At 40.3% G+C, this 19145-nt stretch overlaps 1 protein-coding gene across 3 annotated transcripts in view; it reads left to right on the forward strand.

The window, feature by feature from the left end:
• Positions 1-18305, forward strand: part of LOC149186831 (uncharacterized) — a 409056-nt gene extending 390751 nt beyond the window's left edge. The window contains exons 9-11 of one of the 3 annotated variants that reach the window (XM_089412692.1): positions 17049-17085; positions 17240-17349; positions 17858-18305. In XM_089412692.1, the coding sequence (XP_089268818.1) occupies positions 17049-17085; positions 17240-17323 (121 nt within the window). In that variant the 3' untranslated portion in view covers positions 17324-17349; positions 17858-18305. Of the gene's footprint in view, positions 1-16904; positions 17086-17239; positions 17350-17857 lie in introns of those variants that run through there. The other 2 variants (XM_089412691.1, XM_089412693.1) reach the window with 2 other exon arrangements.
• The last annotated feature ends 840 nt before the right edge of the window (positions 18306-19145 follow it).

Here is a 19145-nt window from a genome sequence, read left to right on the forward strand (position 1 = left end):
TAGAAACACATAGGACAATTATTTTTGGACAGAAGGCCCTGAAAAACCCAATGCGGGAAAACCGGTGGAGCAGTTCTGAGGGTTTATTATTATTAAGCAATAGAAAAATCCAAATACATCACTGAATACCTCACAGGGTTATTCAGTTATAGAGAGAAATATTAGCAAAAGCTTTGTGTGTTTTACCTCACACAATCATTGAGAAATCCAATCATTGAGAAATCCTGGTTGATCTAGCCCCAAACTGATTGCCCCCTCCCCCGACTTTTCTGGCTGCCTCTGCATTGTGTCTGCGTCAGCCCAACGTCAAGCTCTCTGGGTGTTGCGTCACTTCTCTGGCTGGTTTATCTACTGCCCAGGAGATTCGATTTCTGCCTCTCGGTCTCACACCTCAACTTCCGGCTTCTGAAAATCGAATTCCTTTGCAGATTTTGAATTCCTCTCTCTCCCTCTGCGCTGCTTCTGTGTGGCCCTGCGTCAAGGCTTCTAGATCACTCATTGCCTCTCTCTGTTGATGTATCTCCGGCTGAGAATCTCTCTCTCTAGAAGCTGCTATCCCTACCCCTCAACTGCAAGAAATCTCTTCAATCGATTTTTCCTCTTAAGAACTTCTCACTTGAGAAAATTGATTTTCTCAATCTCTCTGTGTATTTTGCAAATGATCCTCAAGCCCCTTCTTATATCTTTCTGTTGGACAACCTACGGCCTAGATTAAAACATAATCAATGGCTTAGATTGTTTTGGCTTGATCCGTGGCTTTTTCTAGAAGTTTCACCCTTGATTAGATTAATACCCATTAATATTTTAATTTTCCTAAGTTTAGACTTAGGAAACCCATTAAAAATATTAACTATTTTAATAAAATCACTTCTAGGTCGAATTTCCGAAAATGCTTTCTGGGTTCTTTGGAATACATGTGCCCAAGCCTCCCTGCAAAATTTGAGGCTTAGAGCACATCCGATGATACCCCAAATCAACACTGCCCCTCTTCGTTACTACTCAGCTAGTGAGAATTCAGACTCCTTGGCTTGGAAGTCTTTTGAGGAAGAATTCCCTCAACTGTGTCTCTCTCTTCCCTCTGACGTCTTTCTGCCCAGTAACTGCCTGCAGAAAACTGCGTCCCACCAGAAAACCCCTCTTTGCTGAAGCTTATGCTGCGCTGGTCCCTTTGCTGGTGATAGATTTCGATCTGGAAATCTTACCTCTTTGTTGACTCACTCAGAGAGATTTACCACGAAAATCTATCCCTTCTAGCTTGAACTGCACAAATTTTGAATTCCTATTTTCCTTTAGTGTTGGGTCTTCCAGCGTTGTTCTTCTTGCTTGACATGCAAGCTCTGATGCCATGTGAAAATTCCTAAACCCAGAATGCCTACTACAACAAATTGATGTTACTTCTCCTACTTGTTAATCCATACAAGTTATTTATCGTGTTCTACAGTAAATATCAAAGTAAATACAACTGCAACATTCACTATTTAAAATAATATGCTGAAACAAGAAATTGAACATGAAAAATATACAACACATCTACACAGTTATTTTTGGACAAATGTCCCTGGAAAAACCCAATGCGAGAAAACTGGTGCAGCAGCTCTGAGGGTTTTATTATTATGTAGTAGTAATTTCTGAATACAATCTTTGGATGCCTTCCCGACAATCTAGTTATAGAGAATATCACTGACAGAGAGATTTGTGAGATTACCTCACACTATCACTGGAAGTCCTAGCTAATCTAGCCCTTGAATGAACAACCCTTGGTTGCCTCTTCGTAGTGTCTTTGTCAGCGCAACGTCACACTGTCTAGGATCTGCGTCACTCTTCCTGGCTGATCGATTTGCCTCTGAGATTCATACTTCTTCTCTCCTGGTCTCACACACCGACTTCTAGCTACAAAAATCGAACCCTGCAGCAAATTTCAGACTCCCTCAAGGCTTCTGTGTTGCCTCTGTGTGGCCCTGCGTAGCTTTGTGTCAGCGTCTTCTAGCTCAGCGTTGCCTCTCCTGGATCTCTCTCTGCCTCCTCTGCTAAGTATTCTTGGATTAGGAGAAATCTCCAACCAGAACTATCCCTGCCCCTCACTGCAAAAGCTCACTTCGAATTTCTCATTGGCAGTTGCTCTGCTTTAGAAATTTGATCTTCTGAACTCTCTCTATGCGTCCTCCAAGTGCCCCCTCAGGCCTCTTCTTATGTATTTCTGTTGGACAACCAACGACCTAGATTAACTTCTAACCAATGGCTTAGATCATTTTGGCTTGATCCTCGTCTTCTTCTAGAAGTTACACCCACAATTTAGATTAATACCCATTAATTATTTTAATTTCTTAAGTTTAGACTTAGGGTCCCATTAAAAATAATTAATTATTTTAATAAAACTCTCTCCGGGTGGAATTTCCCAAAACGATTTCTAGGTATTGGAGAATGCATGTGTCTAAGCCTCCTTGCAAATTTTGAGACTTAGAGCACATCTAATGCTTCTAGAAATCAACAGATTCTTCAATGTCAAGGTGGGAAGACCAACAAGCAATAGGATGTGTGATCCTTGTCTCTCATGGCAAGTTGGGTATCCTGCCTATTTTTCTTGGATATAGGGTGGCATATTGATCTCCCTTATGATGATTCTTCTCCTTTAGATTCGAGAGTGTTCATGCAAATGAGCAGAGATGAGCAGAGACGAGGTATGGTATGATTAAGTAATGACGATGATGAGACATTTGAGATGGGACTTATGATGCAGCTGGTAATTCCTCCCTAGCTAAGAGGGAGTGTTAAATTTGGAAGCTCAGGGAGAAGTTCCCTCCATTGGGAAGCCTTCCTCATCTAGAGAAGCCGCTACTAGCCCTTGGAAGAATTTAATTTGGTCAAGGAAAAATATTATTTTTGATGTGAAACCCACGTGCACAAAAGTACAAGTTGACCTAGGCAAGGAAATTCGATCTCCAAAGACCATACTCGACATCATTTGGAGGCATCTCATCACACACGTCTTCTTCTCTTCCATTGGTTCGTACTATTTTGACTAGCATTGCCCATGGAAGATTTGACCTTGTTTGACTGATTTTTCGATCTGTTTGGAAGGCCGAGTAGACTGGAAGGTTGACTGGATTTTTTAATATCCCTTTGACTAGTGTTGACTTCAGATTCTGGGCTAGGGTTTCCACAGGTCAAAGTTTGAGTTTGACGAGATTTGCAGGCACTATTTTGGGATTGTTTTGGGTTGACTTTGACCAACAAAGGAGGCCGCATTTTTTTACTATTGACCGAGTTGCTTTGGAGGTGATTTGATTGTTGACCATGGACTAATTAGTGTTGCTACTGCTGCTGTTGACTTTGACAGAATTTGCAGATTTGACTTGTTGATTAGATTTGACTTTTGGGCTCATCTTTGACTAGATATTGGTTAGTTGATATTGATTGGGCAAAGGATTGATTTTGACTCTTTGTGGATATACTTGAACATTGTATCTCTCTGTTGAACATTTGATGACAATCTAATAGAAGAAGAATTTTGAAAGGGTTTTCCCCCTTGTGGGGTTTTTCTCTAGTATTTGAGAAAATACTATCACTATTGTTCTTGGTTGCCTTCGATTTTGCATTAGTTTATTGTTCTATCTACAATTGCTTTTGTTGCTGGAAGATTGAATTATATTGGATAAATTGATTCGTAATTGAAGAAGAATTGATATAAGTGATTTTGTTAAGTGTGGAACTCTACAAAATTAACAGAGTAGGGCTGCTAGGGAGGCCGAGTCATCCATCAAGGGCATTTCAATCAAGAGAATGATCAAATCTGAGGTAGATGCAGACCTTAGGATTGAAGCCGAGCTAGAGAGAAGGACGTGTAGTGGATCTTCTCATGTGTTATGGTTTACGACGAGTGGGAGCTGTTGGTCGAGCTAAAAGTCAGAATTTTGCTCACAACGTGTGGCAAATTCTCCATGAACAGGGCCGAGTCTTATACCTGTGATTTAGAGGAGGGTCGAGGCGTTAATTAGGTGTTGGATAGTGATCTTGTGCCTTAACTTAAGCAATGAAAGAAGGTCGCTATACCTCAGATAAATGCGTAGGAGAGAAGGGCTCAACAGTGAGGGTTTTGGATTGAGGTCTATTTGGAGTCAGAATTTAGGGTATTCCTTTAGGAGCCCTAAATGTTGAATTTCCACGATCTTAGGTCTATGATAGAATCTTAAAATCTCTGACGCACCAAACCAAGAATCTCAACAAAGCTACTTTGCACAGCGGAATATAAATAATAGTAAATCACACATGCACAAGTATAGACAACTTTTTACAAAATATTGTACAAATATGTACAACAACCTAATCTTCGTTATATTAAACCAATTGAGTAATACAATAGTCTAGGACTCCCGTACTAGGGATAATTGCCCACAATTATCCACAAGTACAAGAATACAAGATACAATGACAATCTCGCTGCAAGCCAAACATCTATGCCGTATCTCATCCTGCCGGTCCTTTGCTTTTGATCTACTCTCTAGCTGCCCCTTAGTCCTTAAAAGGATAACACATAGAGACTCCAGGAGGGCTGCCACCTATCACTGCTACAAGTTGCTTTTGCTTCAATGAGCACGGGCTGATCGAATCTGCTCTTCTAGGTTGGCCAACCCCTGAGCTCCAATCTGCCAATCTAGAAGTCCACTAGTCCATCAATGTAACTCCATTAGGCTCCACAACTTCACCCAACCTTTAGTGGTCAAACTCCCTTTATGATTGCTTGTCAAGGGCTACTTTGGGTCACCAACATGCTGCCCTCCACTAATCCAATGGTACCCAATCCTTTCACTGCAAAATCTGCTCCTTGTTGAGATTTCCAACCACCCAAGTCAACCTCAACACATGGCTCCTATAGGCTGCAACTGTCCACACAATAGCACTGATCCACTAGCACCCAATTCAACACGAATACACCAAGAATTTATCAACCTTCCTGCATTCCCAAGGAATGGTGTTAGTTCTGCAAGTCTAGTACTCTGGTTAGGGCTTGTAGGCAAGCTGCTACAACCCTCTTTCCACCTTCCAACTCTTTGTTTTGACTGCGACTTCCTTTCAAGTGAGTCTGCCCACCCTTAACCACTGTTCTGGGCTATTTCTAGCCCTCCACCATGCCTCACGGCCTGCCTTTCTCCAAGAACAAGTTCTGCGGCCAACCTGTGATGTACACAGCCTTTGTTTAGGGTAATCTAGGCCTGCGGCTTGCCTTTAAATCACAGTTAGGGCTGCAGCCTGTTATATGAAGGAAACCATACCCAAAATCTTGCCAAAACACCACTTCAATCTGTCCTCAAGTAATGCAGCAACCTGCTGTTCAAACTTCAGCCTTGCAAGAGACAAATTAACCCAAACACAGTCCCAAACAAGCTTCTTCTGCCTCCTTAGCTAACTCGGCTACCTAAGAAGTGTATCTCCTATGAATGGATGCACATTGGATGAGTAAAAATGAGCTCCTAAACCTATTTATACACAAAAGAAGGGCTACTCGAATTCACCAATGGACATGTCTTTTGGACTTAACCATTTCAAGCCTACATAACTTGACTGTCCAAAAATCCATTGTCAACTTCAAAAATTCATAACTCATCTTCTACAACTCAGATTTCGATGATTCTTGTTGCGTTGGATTCTCCTCGCCATCCTCCATCATCTCCATCCATCAGATGTATGAGGATTCTAAGTATCTCAAGGCTCAAGTGATCTCAATAACATATAGTCTGAAGCAGTTTCGGTAATGTCATAATTATGCTATGGTGCTTGGTGCTGGACAGTGCAAGAAGGTCTCAAAGGAAGTCTTGTAAAAGGATTTCAGTTGTGTCATGCTAGGCAGCTCAAGCAAGGATCTCATTCAAGGAAGCATCAAGGTGAAGATCTCCTCTTCACATGCCAAGTAAGTATCTTTCATGTTTATAATCAATCCTTGGTTTAAATGACTTCATTTTGCAAGGAAATCGATATGCTGGTTGGGTAACCGAAGGTCCTTGCATGAAATAAGGAGGATAGTCATAGTCCTCAAAGATAAGAGAAGTCATTGAGCATATCAATGAAAAGGGTCTCCTCTGATTTCATAGGAAGGGACTCTTAAGGTTCTCTCATCAAACAATATTGGAGACATCAAAGAGATATATGATGCAATTGTAGGAATTTACAGGGTAAGTTCCTCAGAAAGAATACCAAAAGGACACCGCTCACAACCAGATCACAGATCAATACACCAGTATTTTTGACGTGGTTAAAACCCTCAAAGAGGGAAACAGTCCACGGCCTGTCCCAACGTGGGTACTACAGGCAATTTATTAATCAAAGAATGAAAATTTACATAAGCTTCTCTCATGCACGGATTACCCGAACAATGACCCTCCATGCGCTTTAAATAGAACTCATGGACCAATCGGGTGTCAAGCCACGGATCAAGTGTCGGTAATACCGAGGAGAGAATGAACCGTCGGATCACTACATATCGTGACCGTCGGATTGTAAGTTACAAAATGTACAACGGTAAAGAAACACACTTTACCTAACTCTATACTAGACCAAGTTGAACTTAACTATTTCCTATGTGTCGGAATATCCTAACATCCCCCCTTAAGAACAACTTGGGATAGGATTGAAGGATTTACAAATATGACACAATAGGAGAAGGAAGGAGGCACTAGAGCCTATCCCCCCTTAGTGACAACTTCCTGAACTCCAAGCATATATCGAAGTTTAGTGAACTTCGCCTCTGTGAGAGCCTTTGTGAAGATGTCTGCAACCTGATCATCTGTTGAACAATATTGCACTTCAAGAACATGGTCATGAATGAGCTTTCTGATGAAGTGCATGTGTAGTTCAATGTGTTTGCTGCGCTGATGCTGGACTGGATCTTTGCATAGCTGAATGGCACTTTGATTATCACACCAAAGTGTGGTTGGATGCTGCTGCTCAAAGCCAAACTCTGATAGGATCTGACGAAGCCACAAGGCTTCCTTACTAGCTTCCACGGCACCACGATACTCTGCTTCTGCTGACGAAAGAGAAATGGCAGCCTGTTTCTTACAAGCCCATGTTGAAGCAGTTCATATTGAAGGTATCGAAGAATGAAGGGATATCTTCATAAAATCTCAACTGTGAGATTTGGAGAGATGATAAGAAGATAATCATCATTAACTAATAAGCAAGGTAACAAATGTCCATGGGACAAGAGAGTTGCCTCATTCGACAACTTGTGGTTTCTATGCTAGATGGAAAAAGACAAGTTGAGGACAAAAGTGTTGAAGGCTAAAACACTCAAACATTTTCAGAAAGGAAAGGGAAGTTTAGAAAATTTGGTCTTCAGAAAAGAAAGAAGAGTATAGCTAAGATTCAATGCTATATGGAAAGAAAGCTCATATCACCGGAAAGATGGAGGAAGTTGAGGAAAAAGACCAAGGAAAGAGGGAGTAACAGATCTCTACTATGATTAAGATGGCCTCCCTCACAAAAGGGTCTTATCATAAGCTCCTAAATATTTTGTTATAGATATGACCATGATAAATAATAAGATGCATCGTGGCATCATGGAAGCATTAGAAACAAGAGCTTGTGACATCACCATGGGGAATCATGAATGACGGATGGAACAAAATCCATGTTAGTCAAACATGAAGGATATAGCTCTTGGGAACCTCACTGGACATTGAAGGAAAGGAAGAAGTCATCCAAGACAAAGCTCATCATACATCAAGTCAAAAAGGAAACATCTGCCAGATGGGGATATGCAAGATCCTCAAGATTCTCTGATGAAATCCTCATTAGGGGGTTCACTAATCTAGAGAGGAAGCAAGTGTTTCATCAGAAACTCTAACTTGTGGAATTCATGGATGATGTTATGATGACATAAGAGATGAAGCAGATCAAGGGGTTAAAGACACTTCAATCAAGGAAGTTGTTGGAAGAAGCCTAGATGACCTAAAGGTAAAATGAGGTATGTATGCTTGTATTTAATATTATAAAGTCATGTCGTATGGTTGCAGGTAACATGGATCACTACTTCTATTTTGAAAGCATGATCAAGGGAAAAGGATCTCCTCCTCTGAAAGAACGCAGGAAGGCATAAGTCGCACTAGATGAAATCAACATAATATGTCCTTATATGAAGTATGAGGTGGTTGACTACAATTAAGGAACTCTGATTGGAAGCTCCTGGGAATAGAATGTGTAAGACAGGAAGAGAGCGTGAGATATGCAACGTTGATGAAGGCAATCAACATCCAAAAGACCAAGAAGATTTGATTAGAAAATCTTCCGGAAAGATGTGAAGGCTCTGATGAGAGTCTGAAAAAGATGGAAACCCTTGACAATGGATATCTTTGGGAGATGTGTCAACATGTGTGCAAGATGCTGATACCTACAAGATGTCATGATGAAGAGCCATCTCGTAAGGTACTATTTGATTTAATGTTATGTTTTGATTTCTTGAATAATATCTAGATGAGTTCATGCAGGGCTACAGGAACAAGAGTTGTAAGCGCAAGTACAACTAGCATTCATGTGGTGAATGGAAATTCCTGAAAGAAGCATGATGAGAACGAAGTAGCCATATGAAGAAGGTTCTAGATATGTACCAAGAAGGCCACTTTCCATGAAGAAAGGAATGACATGACAAACCAAATCATTCGAAAGTGATCGATGGCTAATGCCCTACAAGGAAGAAGCTCGACTAAATTTCATGACATCAATGAAAGAAATTGATCAAGCAATTGAAGGACCCATGAAGAAGAAGTTGTTGATGAAAAGAGAGTCCCCAGTTGAAAGGGAGCTCTGACAAGTCCCTAATTAAGAGGGAGTTTGGGCAAGTCCTTGATCAGAGGGAGCTTGGGTACATTCCTTTACGGGAATGGGCATATCTTCCTTAGTTGAGAGGGAGAGATAGACACAACATTCTTGTCTTCACTTGGGAAGAAAGAATGGAGGATTGGGTAATCATCTAGCATCCGATACTCTTTGAGGATGTGTTAGGCATCCAAGAGAAGAGTAGGCAAGAGGACCGATATTCTTTGAGGGCTAGGAACCCAAGATAAGAATAGTCCTAGAAGGTCATACTCAGTGAACACTTGGGGGGGTATGTACCTTGAGAGACAATGATGAAGGTGTCTATAGTCATTGGTCTCGCCAACATTGTGCTCTGATTTGATGAGAGATAGAGTTGTCAATCAAGGCCTTGCTGTAGAATCAATGTTGGTTACTATGATGCTAAAACAGATGGGTTACCATTCCGACTCTTCTTATGATATCTCTTCAAAGTGATTGAGTGTGACCAGGTATCATCATAAATACCTCCCTAGTTAAGAGGGAGTGTTGAAAAGTGTAACTAGATTTGGTCTTCATAATGACTTGAAATTATGAATTTATGTAATGAAGAAGACAAAGATAATAAAATGTATTTTGTAATACTTGCATCATGGGTTTCATGAGCAAGGAATTTTTATTATAGGTCAAAGACTTCTTCTTGATGTCTTTAGGGGTTTGTCATCTTGTCATAAATGTATAATTTAGAGTCATGTATATGAAGTGTTGTTACACTTGTAAATAAGTCAAAGTGTCTATGTAAAAGTCCTCCAATCTAGACAAGCACAGTCATCCTATGTCAGCTTCAATATATATATGATGAAGACTTCATGTCGGCTTCGAATGGAGACACACCCTTTGGATAAATATCGGCCTCAATATAAATATATATACATAAGTGACATGTCGGCTTGCTTATGAGACACGTCGGTTCACAAAGGATAGGTCGGCTTAAATATAGGCACCAACCACTATATAAAGGAAGCTCAGGTCATTTCCACTACACACAGTTTTAGATCACTCTGAGATTTCAGATCATAACACAGAATGACAGTTTCGGGTATGTGCCATAGTGAGACAGTTCGGATGCCACAGTGACAGTGAGACAATTCGGATGCCACAGAAGAATAGTTTGGATGTCACAGAAGGACAAAATTTGGATGTCATAGTGAGAGAGTCTCGGATGGGTCACAGAGAGACTGTTTCAGATGAATAAGGATAGGCTTCAGATGGGTGTCACTGCTACACCATGATGATAATGCTCCTAAGTGCTACATGTTGCTACAAGGTGTGAAAATTCTATCACTGCAACATCTAATTTACTTTTCCTACTTATTTCCAATAAGTTATTTATGAAATTCCTTCAATAAACATTAAAATAAACTCTGTTGCAGATATCTCAAACACATGCACAAGAATCAACACATCAACACAATTATCTTGGACAACAGTCCCTAGAAAAACCCAATGTGGGAAAACCAGTGCAGCAAGGGAGGATTTTATTATTCAATAATTCTTTTGTACAACTAGGTGCGAAACTAGCTCACCCAAAAGAGAGAAAAATTCTCCAGCACTTCTCCCAGTCCCAGCATCAGCGTGGATAACCTCTGCGTAGCTCCCAGACACTTTGCGTCAACCCCTGCTTATCTGTGTCAGCCCTGGGCCTCTCTGCGTTACCCACACAGGGCCTCTAGTGACTGCGCAGTCTCCTGCTGCCTCTGCATTTGCCTCTTCTGCCTCTGCGCTGGTCTTCTAGTGTTGATCCTGAATCTCTGTTCCGTACTTGCTGCTCTCCAGACCACTAGTTCGAATTTCTCAGCTAACCCCACTCCAGAAATTGAACTGGCTGGTCTCCTTCAGTGTGTTCTCCAACTGACCCTCAAGCCTCATCTTATACTTTTGTTGTTGGTCCTTCAATGGCCGAGATTAAATCTCTAATCAATGGCTAAGATTAGATTTGTTTTGATCCATGAATTTTGGAACCTTCTAACCCAGTTTTATATTAATACCCATTAATATTTTATTTTTCCTAAGTTTAGACTTGGAACTCCATTAAAAATATGAATTATTTTAATCTCCCAAACCAGTTAGAATCTACCCAAACCATTTATGGGTCTTGGAGATCTCATGTGCTTTAGCCTCTCCACCAATTTTCATGGCTAGAGCACATCTGATTCTACCCTAAATCAACACTCCCTCTTAGCAAGGACTATGCTCTAGTAATACTCCACACTGAGCATTACTCTGATCATACGGCATCGGTACTTGTGTTGATACTAAGCCTCCCTGCCCAACATCCTCTGCACTGCTTCATCCTGTACTGCTGCCCATGGCTCTATCAGTGCCACTGCTACATCTGTACTGCAGCTCCCTCTGCATCCGTGCTACTGCTGATCCATCTTCCCAACACTGCATCTGCACTGCAAACTCCTACTCATCATGTTGCATCGTGCTACTGCTGATTGCTACTACACTACAACATCATACCCATTTCTGCTATTGAAATGGATTCTTTATCATCCCCATATTCTCCCTGAAATAATCAAACTTGGTTCTTTTAAGGGCCTTGGTAAGGATGTGTTCCACCTGTTCTCCTGTAGGAGTGTAGCTCAAATGTATAGCTCCTCGTTGGACACAAACTTTGACAAAGTGACACCAGATATCAATATGCTTTGACCGATCGTGAAACACTAGATTCTCAGAGAGCTTCATGCAACTCTGATTATTGCACATGATCCTTGTCACCTCCATTTTTCTTCTGAATAGGTTCAAAAGAATTTTTCTAAGCCATATGGCCTCACACGAAGCTGTTCTTGCCACCATATATTCTGCCTCAAATGAGCTCAGAGCCATGGACTTCTGTTTCCTACTGCACCAGGAAGTCATTCCTGATCCAATGTTGCAATAGTACCCAGAGGTACTTTTCCGATCCACTGAACTTCCTGCCCAATCTTCATCAGTAAATCCACTCAACCTGATATCCTTACCCCTGGTGTACAAGAGTCCATTATCGACTGTTCCCTGTAAATACTTGTGAACATGTTTGGCTACTGCCCAGTGTGCCCTCTTTGGTTCCACCATGAACTGACTGAGGGTGTTGACAGCATAGCAAATGTCTAGCCTGGTATTGACCAAATACATTAGGGACCCTACGAGCTACTTGTATAAGGTGGGATCAACATCCTTGCCTTCTAATGCATCAATCTTCTTCCAGTTGGTGATCATTGGAGTAACCATGGGTCTACAGTCCTCCATCCTGAATCTTTTCAGGATTTCTATAGCATACCTCCCTTGCCGAAGGAAGATCTCTCCCTTCTATTACCAAACTTCCAACACTAAGAAATAATGCATTCGTCCCAAATCCTTCATATCAAATTCTGTGGCTAAATTCTTCTTGCAGTCCTGAATGAGCCTGGATGATCCTGTCAGAAAGAGATCATCCACATACAATACTAAGATTAGCGACTCATTCTCTACAACCAGATAGTAGATACTAGAGATTTGGATCTGCCTCACTCTTGACAAATCCCATCTTGTGCAAGTAGCCATCGATTCGACCATGCCATGCTCTAGGTGCTTGTTTCAGCCCATACAGGGCTTTCTTCAGCCTACATACATGAGACTTCTTCTCATGTGTCTCAAAGCCCTCTAGTCGTTCAATGTATACCTCTTCTTCTATTACCCCGTTTAGAAAAGTCGTTTTGACATCCATCTGATGAATCTCCCACCCCATCTGTGCTGCAAGAGATATCATGGTCCTAATAGATGTATACCTAGCTAACGAGGTGAAGGTTTCCTCATAGTCAATTCCTTCCTTTTGAGCATACCCCTTAGCCACAAACCTAGCCTTATATTTCTCAACACTGCCGTCTGTAGCGTATTTGATCTCGTAGATCCATCTCGAACCTACCACTGATTTGTCTTGAGGCCTTGGCACTACCTCCCAGACATTGTTCACCATTATAGAGTTGTACTCCTCTACCATCGCATCTAGCCAAACTTGATGTTGAGCTGCCTCCTGGAAACTGGCAGGCTCCCCATCCTGAGCTACTAATGCCTGATATCTATCTGGTTGTTTTTGCTCCCTCTTATTGTTTCTTGGCGCACCGATGAAGTCCTCTGCATCTCGCAGAATCTGACAAAGTTCCCTGCTAGTTCTTCCTCTGCCAGTAGGTGCTTTTGTTAGCTCCTCCTCATCCTGTGAATCTTCTTGATCCGAGGAAGAATTCATTACTTCCGTTGGTTGAAGAGGTTTAACCAACGGTTCCTCTTTTAATTGCTGCTCGGAAGGCATCTCACAAGATTTTCTGAAAGCCCTGTCCTCCATGAACTTCACATCTCATCGAACCACTACCTTTCTGCTGCCTGGAAGATAGATTCTGTATGCCTTAACGTTCTCACTATATCCCACTAGATATCATTTTTCTGCAGGTTGATCCAACTTTTTCCTCTTTTCCTTTGGCATGCGACAATATGCTAAGCTCCCAAATATCCTGAAATGACTAACTTCAGGGATCTTCCCTATGAAACCTTTCTCTGGAGTAATCTTGCCCAACACCCAATGAGGAGCCCTGTTCTGAACATAGACTGCTGTGTTGCATGCTTTTTCCCACAGGAATTTTGGCATATCCTGATCATACATCATGGCCCTAGTTGCTTCTACAATAGTCTTGTTCTTCCTTTTTGCTACTCCATTCTGCTCTAGATTGTAAGGAGCTGTCCACCCTCTTCTGATGCCCTCCTTATCGCAAAAATCAGTAAATTCCTTATCGATATACTCTCCACCATTATTTGAGTGCAAAACTTTTATTTTCTTCCCAGTCAGATTCTCCACCAGAGCTTTGAACTCTTTGAATCAACATAAAACCTCGGCCTTGGTTTGTAGAAAATAAATCCAAGTTTTCCTTGAGTGATCATCAGTGAAGGTAAGGAAGTACTCGACACCACTCAAAGCTTTAGTGGACATAGGTCCGTAGATATCTGAGTGTATCAATCCTAGTACACTCTTGGCCCTGTTTTTACTTCTAGGAAATGCTACCTTGGCATACTTTCCTAGAGCACATCCTCTGCATGCATCATCTCATTCTATACTAAGATCCGAAACCACTGTTACAATACTCCTGAGAATTCTCAGAGCCCCATGGTGCAAATGTCCCATTCTTCTGTGCCATAGTTCGTTCAAGTCCTTGTCTCCATGACTACCTATTAATGCCATTGGTGATTCTAGTTGTAATTTGTATAACCTGGCACTTTTGATTCCGATCTACACTCTCGTTTTCCAGCTTGGGTGTTTGACGTATACTTTCTCCTTGATGAAGAAGACGTCATAGCCCTTGCCTTGAAGTTGCGACACGAAAGGTAAGTTCATCCCCAATCCTGGTACATGCAACACATTGGTATCATGGAACCGTTCTTCCGACTCTGTTTGAAAAACTATGGTACCCCTCCTTACTAGAGTACACTTTGCCTTGTTCCCCATGGGGATCTAAAAGTTCATCTTCTCTTCTCGATAATCTGAGAAACATTCCTTGATTCCCATCATATGCCAAGAGGCTCTACTATCTATATACCATACTATATTTGATGATGCAGAACTAGTCATACAAGCCACTTCTTCTCCCAGCCTAGAAGCCAACATAAAGAAATCGAAATCACTTTCTCTTGTGCAGATTTCTGAAAATCTGTGCGAGTTTCCTGACGTGGATGCCTCTGAATCATGGGCTCGACCCATAACTCATTTTCCCTTCCTGTCTCTAATTACTTGCTCTGATACCATGTGAAAATTCTATCACTGCAACCTCTAATTTAATTTGCCTACTTATTTCCAATAAGTTATTTATGAAATTCCTTCAATAAACATTAAAATAAATTCTGCTGTAGATATCACACCATAATTTAGAAACAAACACATGCACAAGAATCAACAATCCTCGGAGAAACCCAATGTGGGAAAACCAATGCAGCAAGGGAGGATTTTATTATTCAGCAATTCTTTCATACAATAGGGTGCCAAACTGGCTCACCCAACAGAGAGAAAAATTCTCCAACACTTCTCTCAGTCCTAGTCCCAGCGTCAGCCCTGGGCCTCTCTGCGTCACCCACGCAAGCCCTCTAGTAACTGTGCAGTCTCCTGCTCCCTCTGTGTCTGCCTCTTATGCCTCTGCGCTAGTCTTCTGGTGCTGATCCTGACTCTCTGTTCCATACTTGTTGCCTCCTGCTGCTCTCCAGACCACTAGTTTGAATTTCTCAGCTAACCCTGCTCCAAAAATTGAATTGAATGGTCTCCCTCAGTGTGTTCTCCAACTAACCCTCAAGCCTCATCTTATACTTTTCCTGTTGGTCCTTCAACGGCCGAGATTAAATCTCTAATCAACGGCTAAGATTAGATTTGGCTTGATCCATGACTTTTGGAACTTTCTAATCCAGTTTTATATTAATACCCATTAATATTTTTTTTCCTAAGTTTAGACTCAGGAACTCCATTGCAAATATTAATTATTTTAATATCTCCCAAACCGGTTAGAATCTGCCAAAACCATTTTTGGGTCTTGAGATCTCAAGTGCTTCAGCCTCTCCACCAATTTTCATGGCTAGAGCACATCCAATGCTCCCCCAAATGAACACAAGGTGCTGCAAGGAAGGATGACTATGTCTTGATCTAGGAGAGGCAGTTTTGGTCAAGTGTCTTTTTCAAGGGTCTTGGTATTCATCAATTGAAGTATCTATAAGAAGAGATTTTGTAGTTTTTTCCCCTCAAGAGGAGGGGTTTTAGCCTTGGCTTGGAGCCTAACTATTGTGTCGCTGATGTTATTGTTTTGATAGTTGTTTCATGTATTGTACACTGTAATAATGATGAACAAATATACTAAGTAAAGATATAACACAAGCATTGATCATGTAAGAGAATTTGAATTAATCTCTGCCCTACCCAATTCTCAACATGCCTGGCCTATGGAACTGAGAATGAATTTCTCTCCAACAAAATAAGGTTGCTTCTGAAGCAACTACGCAGTCCTCTGTATTGCCTCATTGGGAATCACTCGGCTTCTTTGTTGCTGCCTCTCCGAATCTGGAAAACTTCCTCTGGATCACTTTTTCTGCCCCTCACTAACCCTACCTCGATCTCTAGCTCTCCGGCAACTGCTGATGCTCTCTGAAAATCAATTTGCCATGAAAATCAAACTAGAGAAATGTTTTCTCCAAGTGCCCATCGACTTCCTCTTATAATCCACTGTTGGAGCTCCAATGGCCAAGATTAAAACTTAATCGATCGCTAGGATCAGCTGGGAATCGATCTGTGTGAATTTCTAGATGATTCTCACCTTGACTTAATTAATACTAATTAATTAACTAGTTTTCCTAAGTTTAGACTTGGGAAACATTAAAATTTTGGTTAATAATCTAATTAAGTCACTTCTAGATGAAATTTCCAGAAACAATTTCTGGGTCTTGGAGATCTCATGTATTCTAGCCTCTCCACCAAATTTCGTGGCTAGAACTCATCCGATGCTACAGAAACTAACAATGATGTGATTTTCTTTTGTTTGTTTATTGTCGTGGCTTTCCTCCCAATGCATTTAAAACAATTTGCTTAAAATCTTAAAACATCTCACATAACCATCACATGCATTCGCATGACAGTGGTAAACCAGTGTTAAACAGAGTTTCAAAGAGTAAATACTATCTGCAAGAAAAAAGAATAATTAAGCATCTGTATTGGCAAAACGAAGTGGCTATAAGCCTACCATTTATGGATCATTTAATGTCATTTTAGTGGCTAGGATAGTGTGTCATCCTTGTGAAGGTTAGGACTCTAAGATTAAAAACCATATAAATATTTGGTGTACCGTCATTTTTAATCACAGCAAACAGAATAATCTTATTCCTAACATTGTTAAACTTCCTGTTTTAGAGTTCATGTTCCATTTTTATTTATTATTTTTTTATTACCTTTTAGGGTAGGTGTAACTTCTGAGACAACTACATTATAATAGTCAATAATATTGATATGGACAACTTTCTATGATTGAAATACGATGCTTATTGTCATTTTATTGAGAATTCTGCCCCAACCTTTCCAGGCAGTTGTATGATTCTCCTTTCTGGCTGTGTTTTCAATGGGAAATGGGCATGAAAAGATGTGGGTGGAAGATAGAGAGAGAGTGAAACTCTATTTAGCACAATCAAACCGCATTGTGAATGACCCAAATACTATATGATTGCAGATTGGGCTTCTTGAAATTCAGTCTACAGTCAATTCAGGTAACTCATTATTTCCATCTTCAAAATTTAAAATGAAAAAAACAAACTAATGTATGTCCAACTACTTTCATCAAAAATATATACTATGTTCAGTTTGATGTTTTCTCAAGGCCAAACTGTTTATTCATGACCATGATTTATGGCATAAAAGCAGGCTGCCAGGGAGAATATTGACAAGTTCTTGTCACTGATACCAAGGGAAGAATTAGAAGCTGCACAATCTCAGATTATGCGGTGATGTCATCAGCCTGCTCATATTTAGAGGTTTCTTTCTAGTGTTATAATATTGCATTCTTCAAGCATGCAGTGATTCAAATCAGATATTTTACTGTGGCATTTTATTCTACAAATTCAATTCTTAGTTCAAATATTATGCATGTTTCTCTCTCCTGAAAAATAACTCAACATTTGGTGCATTAAAGGGATGAACTGTGGGAAAAGATCATTGATTCCTTGTTGTAGATATACCCATCTTTGCACATGTTTACGTGCACACAGTATTCACTGTGTGCATATTAGTTTCCATGTGTAAGCACATCTCCCACACACATGGTACATTCTTGGGTATGTGAAATTGCCGAAGGTGGTGATGGTCCTGTGTGTGTGAGAGAGAGAGAGAGAGTTTCGATGTGTAAACAAATCTCCCACACACATGGTACATGGGTATGTGAAAGTGGTGAAGGTGGTGATGGTCCTCTGTGTGTGAGAGAGAGGGTGGGGGACAGGACATATGATTCTGAAGCTATCATCTGACACCAGCTAATTTTTGCAGAGACAAGGCTGAATTATAACATCAATTTGGAGGTATGCTAAATATATTAAATCATGTCATGCGGATTTGAGATTAGAAGATCAGAAGCCTGCTAAGTTTGTGAAAGTCAGAAAAATCCATTTCTCCTGCCGTATAACACAGGTCAAAGATGCCAGTTAATGAATTCTGTACATCAGCAATCTAAAGATGTATCATGGCACCTATCTTCCATAGTGTAGTACATGCTCTTAACCTTAGTCATTGGTATATATAGAGTAAGCATAACTTATCTGCAGGAACTGATGCAATCATTTATCAGCAATATTAACAACTTTACATGCAAATACACAAATTGGTGAACTGTGAACTGTGGATGCTAAGATTGCTTAGCTATCAATGCTCAAGTATGACCCTTTAGTACGGAATTTTTTGCAGAGATATATATTGTGAATGCTTCTTATCGTTATCACTGCATGAAAGTTCTTAGCTGGCATGTTTCAAGTGAACACTTCATTCATCATTTGGACAATAAGGGAATTGAAGCAAAGTTGCAAACCAAGAGTTGGGGAAGCATATATAGAGATAATTCAATACAAGGGAAAAGAAGGAAAGAAAGAATAAAAATGTTAAAAATTTTGAGAAGAGAAAAATCCAGGAAAATAATTTGAAAATTAAAATAAAAAGGAGAAAAAGGTTTAGTAAATTTGATTCGGTTAAATAGTAAATGAGAAGAGAAACACTAAAAGAATGAAAATAAGAGAAATATTTTATACAGAAATTTTAAGGAGAGAAAAAGAGGAGAGGTAAAGAAAAGGTGTTCAGTAGTGACTTGCTACTTATGTGGAAACTACTTTGAGTTAGATACTATACACGTCAACTTACACATTGGGATACATAATAGGAAAATATAACCTATTTATAGAAAGATCTTTTATCAATAATATTAACTCTGCACTCAAATTTACAAATTGGTATAGTATGAACTCTTGTATTTGCTAAGATATGCACCCCTTGGTTGCCAATGCCAAGATATCAACCTCTAGTTGTTGCAAAATGTGTAGGTCTCAGCTTGTCACTAGTGCCCCTACCAAAACCTTGTAATATTACGAGCATTACCCCACAATACAATGAACTCAATACACACTCACAAAAATATAAAAGAAAAATCTATGTATAAAACCATATACACAATTCCGGGGGTTTTTTGAAGGGAAGACATATGGTGCTTGTTATTAACCTTGAGAACATCAAGGGGTATATACATGATCAACAGCACACTTCGAACCACATCCAAAGTACTCATTGCGTT

This window comes from Pinus tabuliformis, chromosome 3_1, assembly GCF_031772625.1.
Source record: "Pinus tabuliformis cultivar Carrire ecotype Pingquan chromosome 3_1, CPIR1, whole genome shotgun sequence".
NCBI lineage: Eukaryota > Viridiplantae > Streptophyta > Pinopsida > Pinales > Pinaceae > Pinus > Pinus tabuliformis.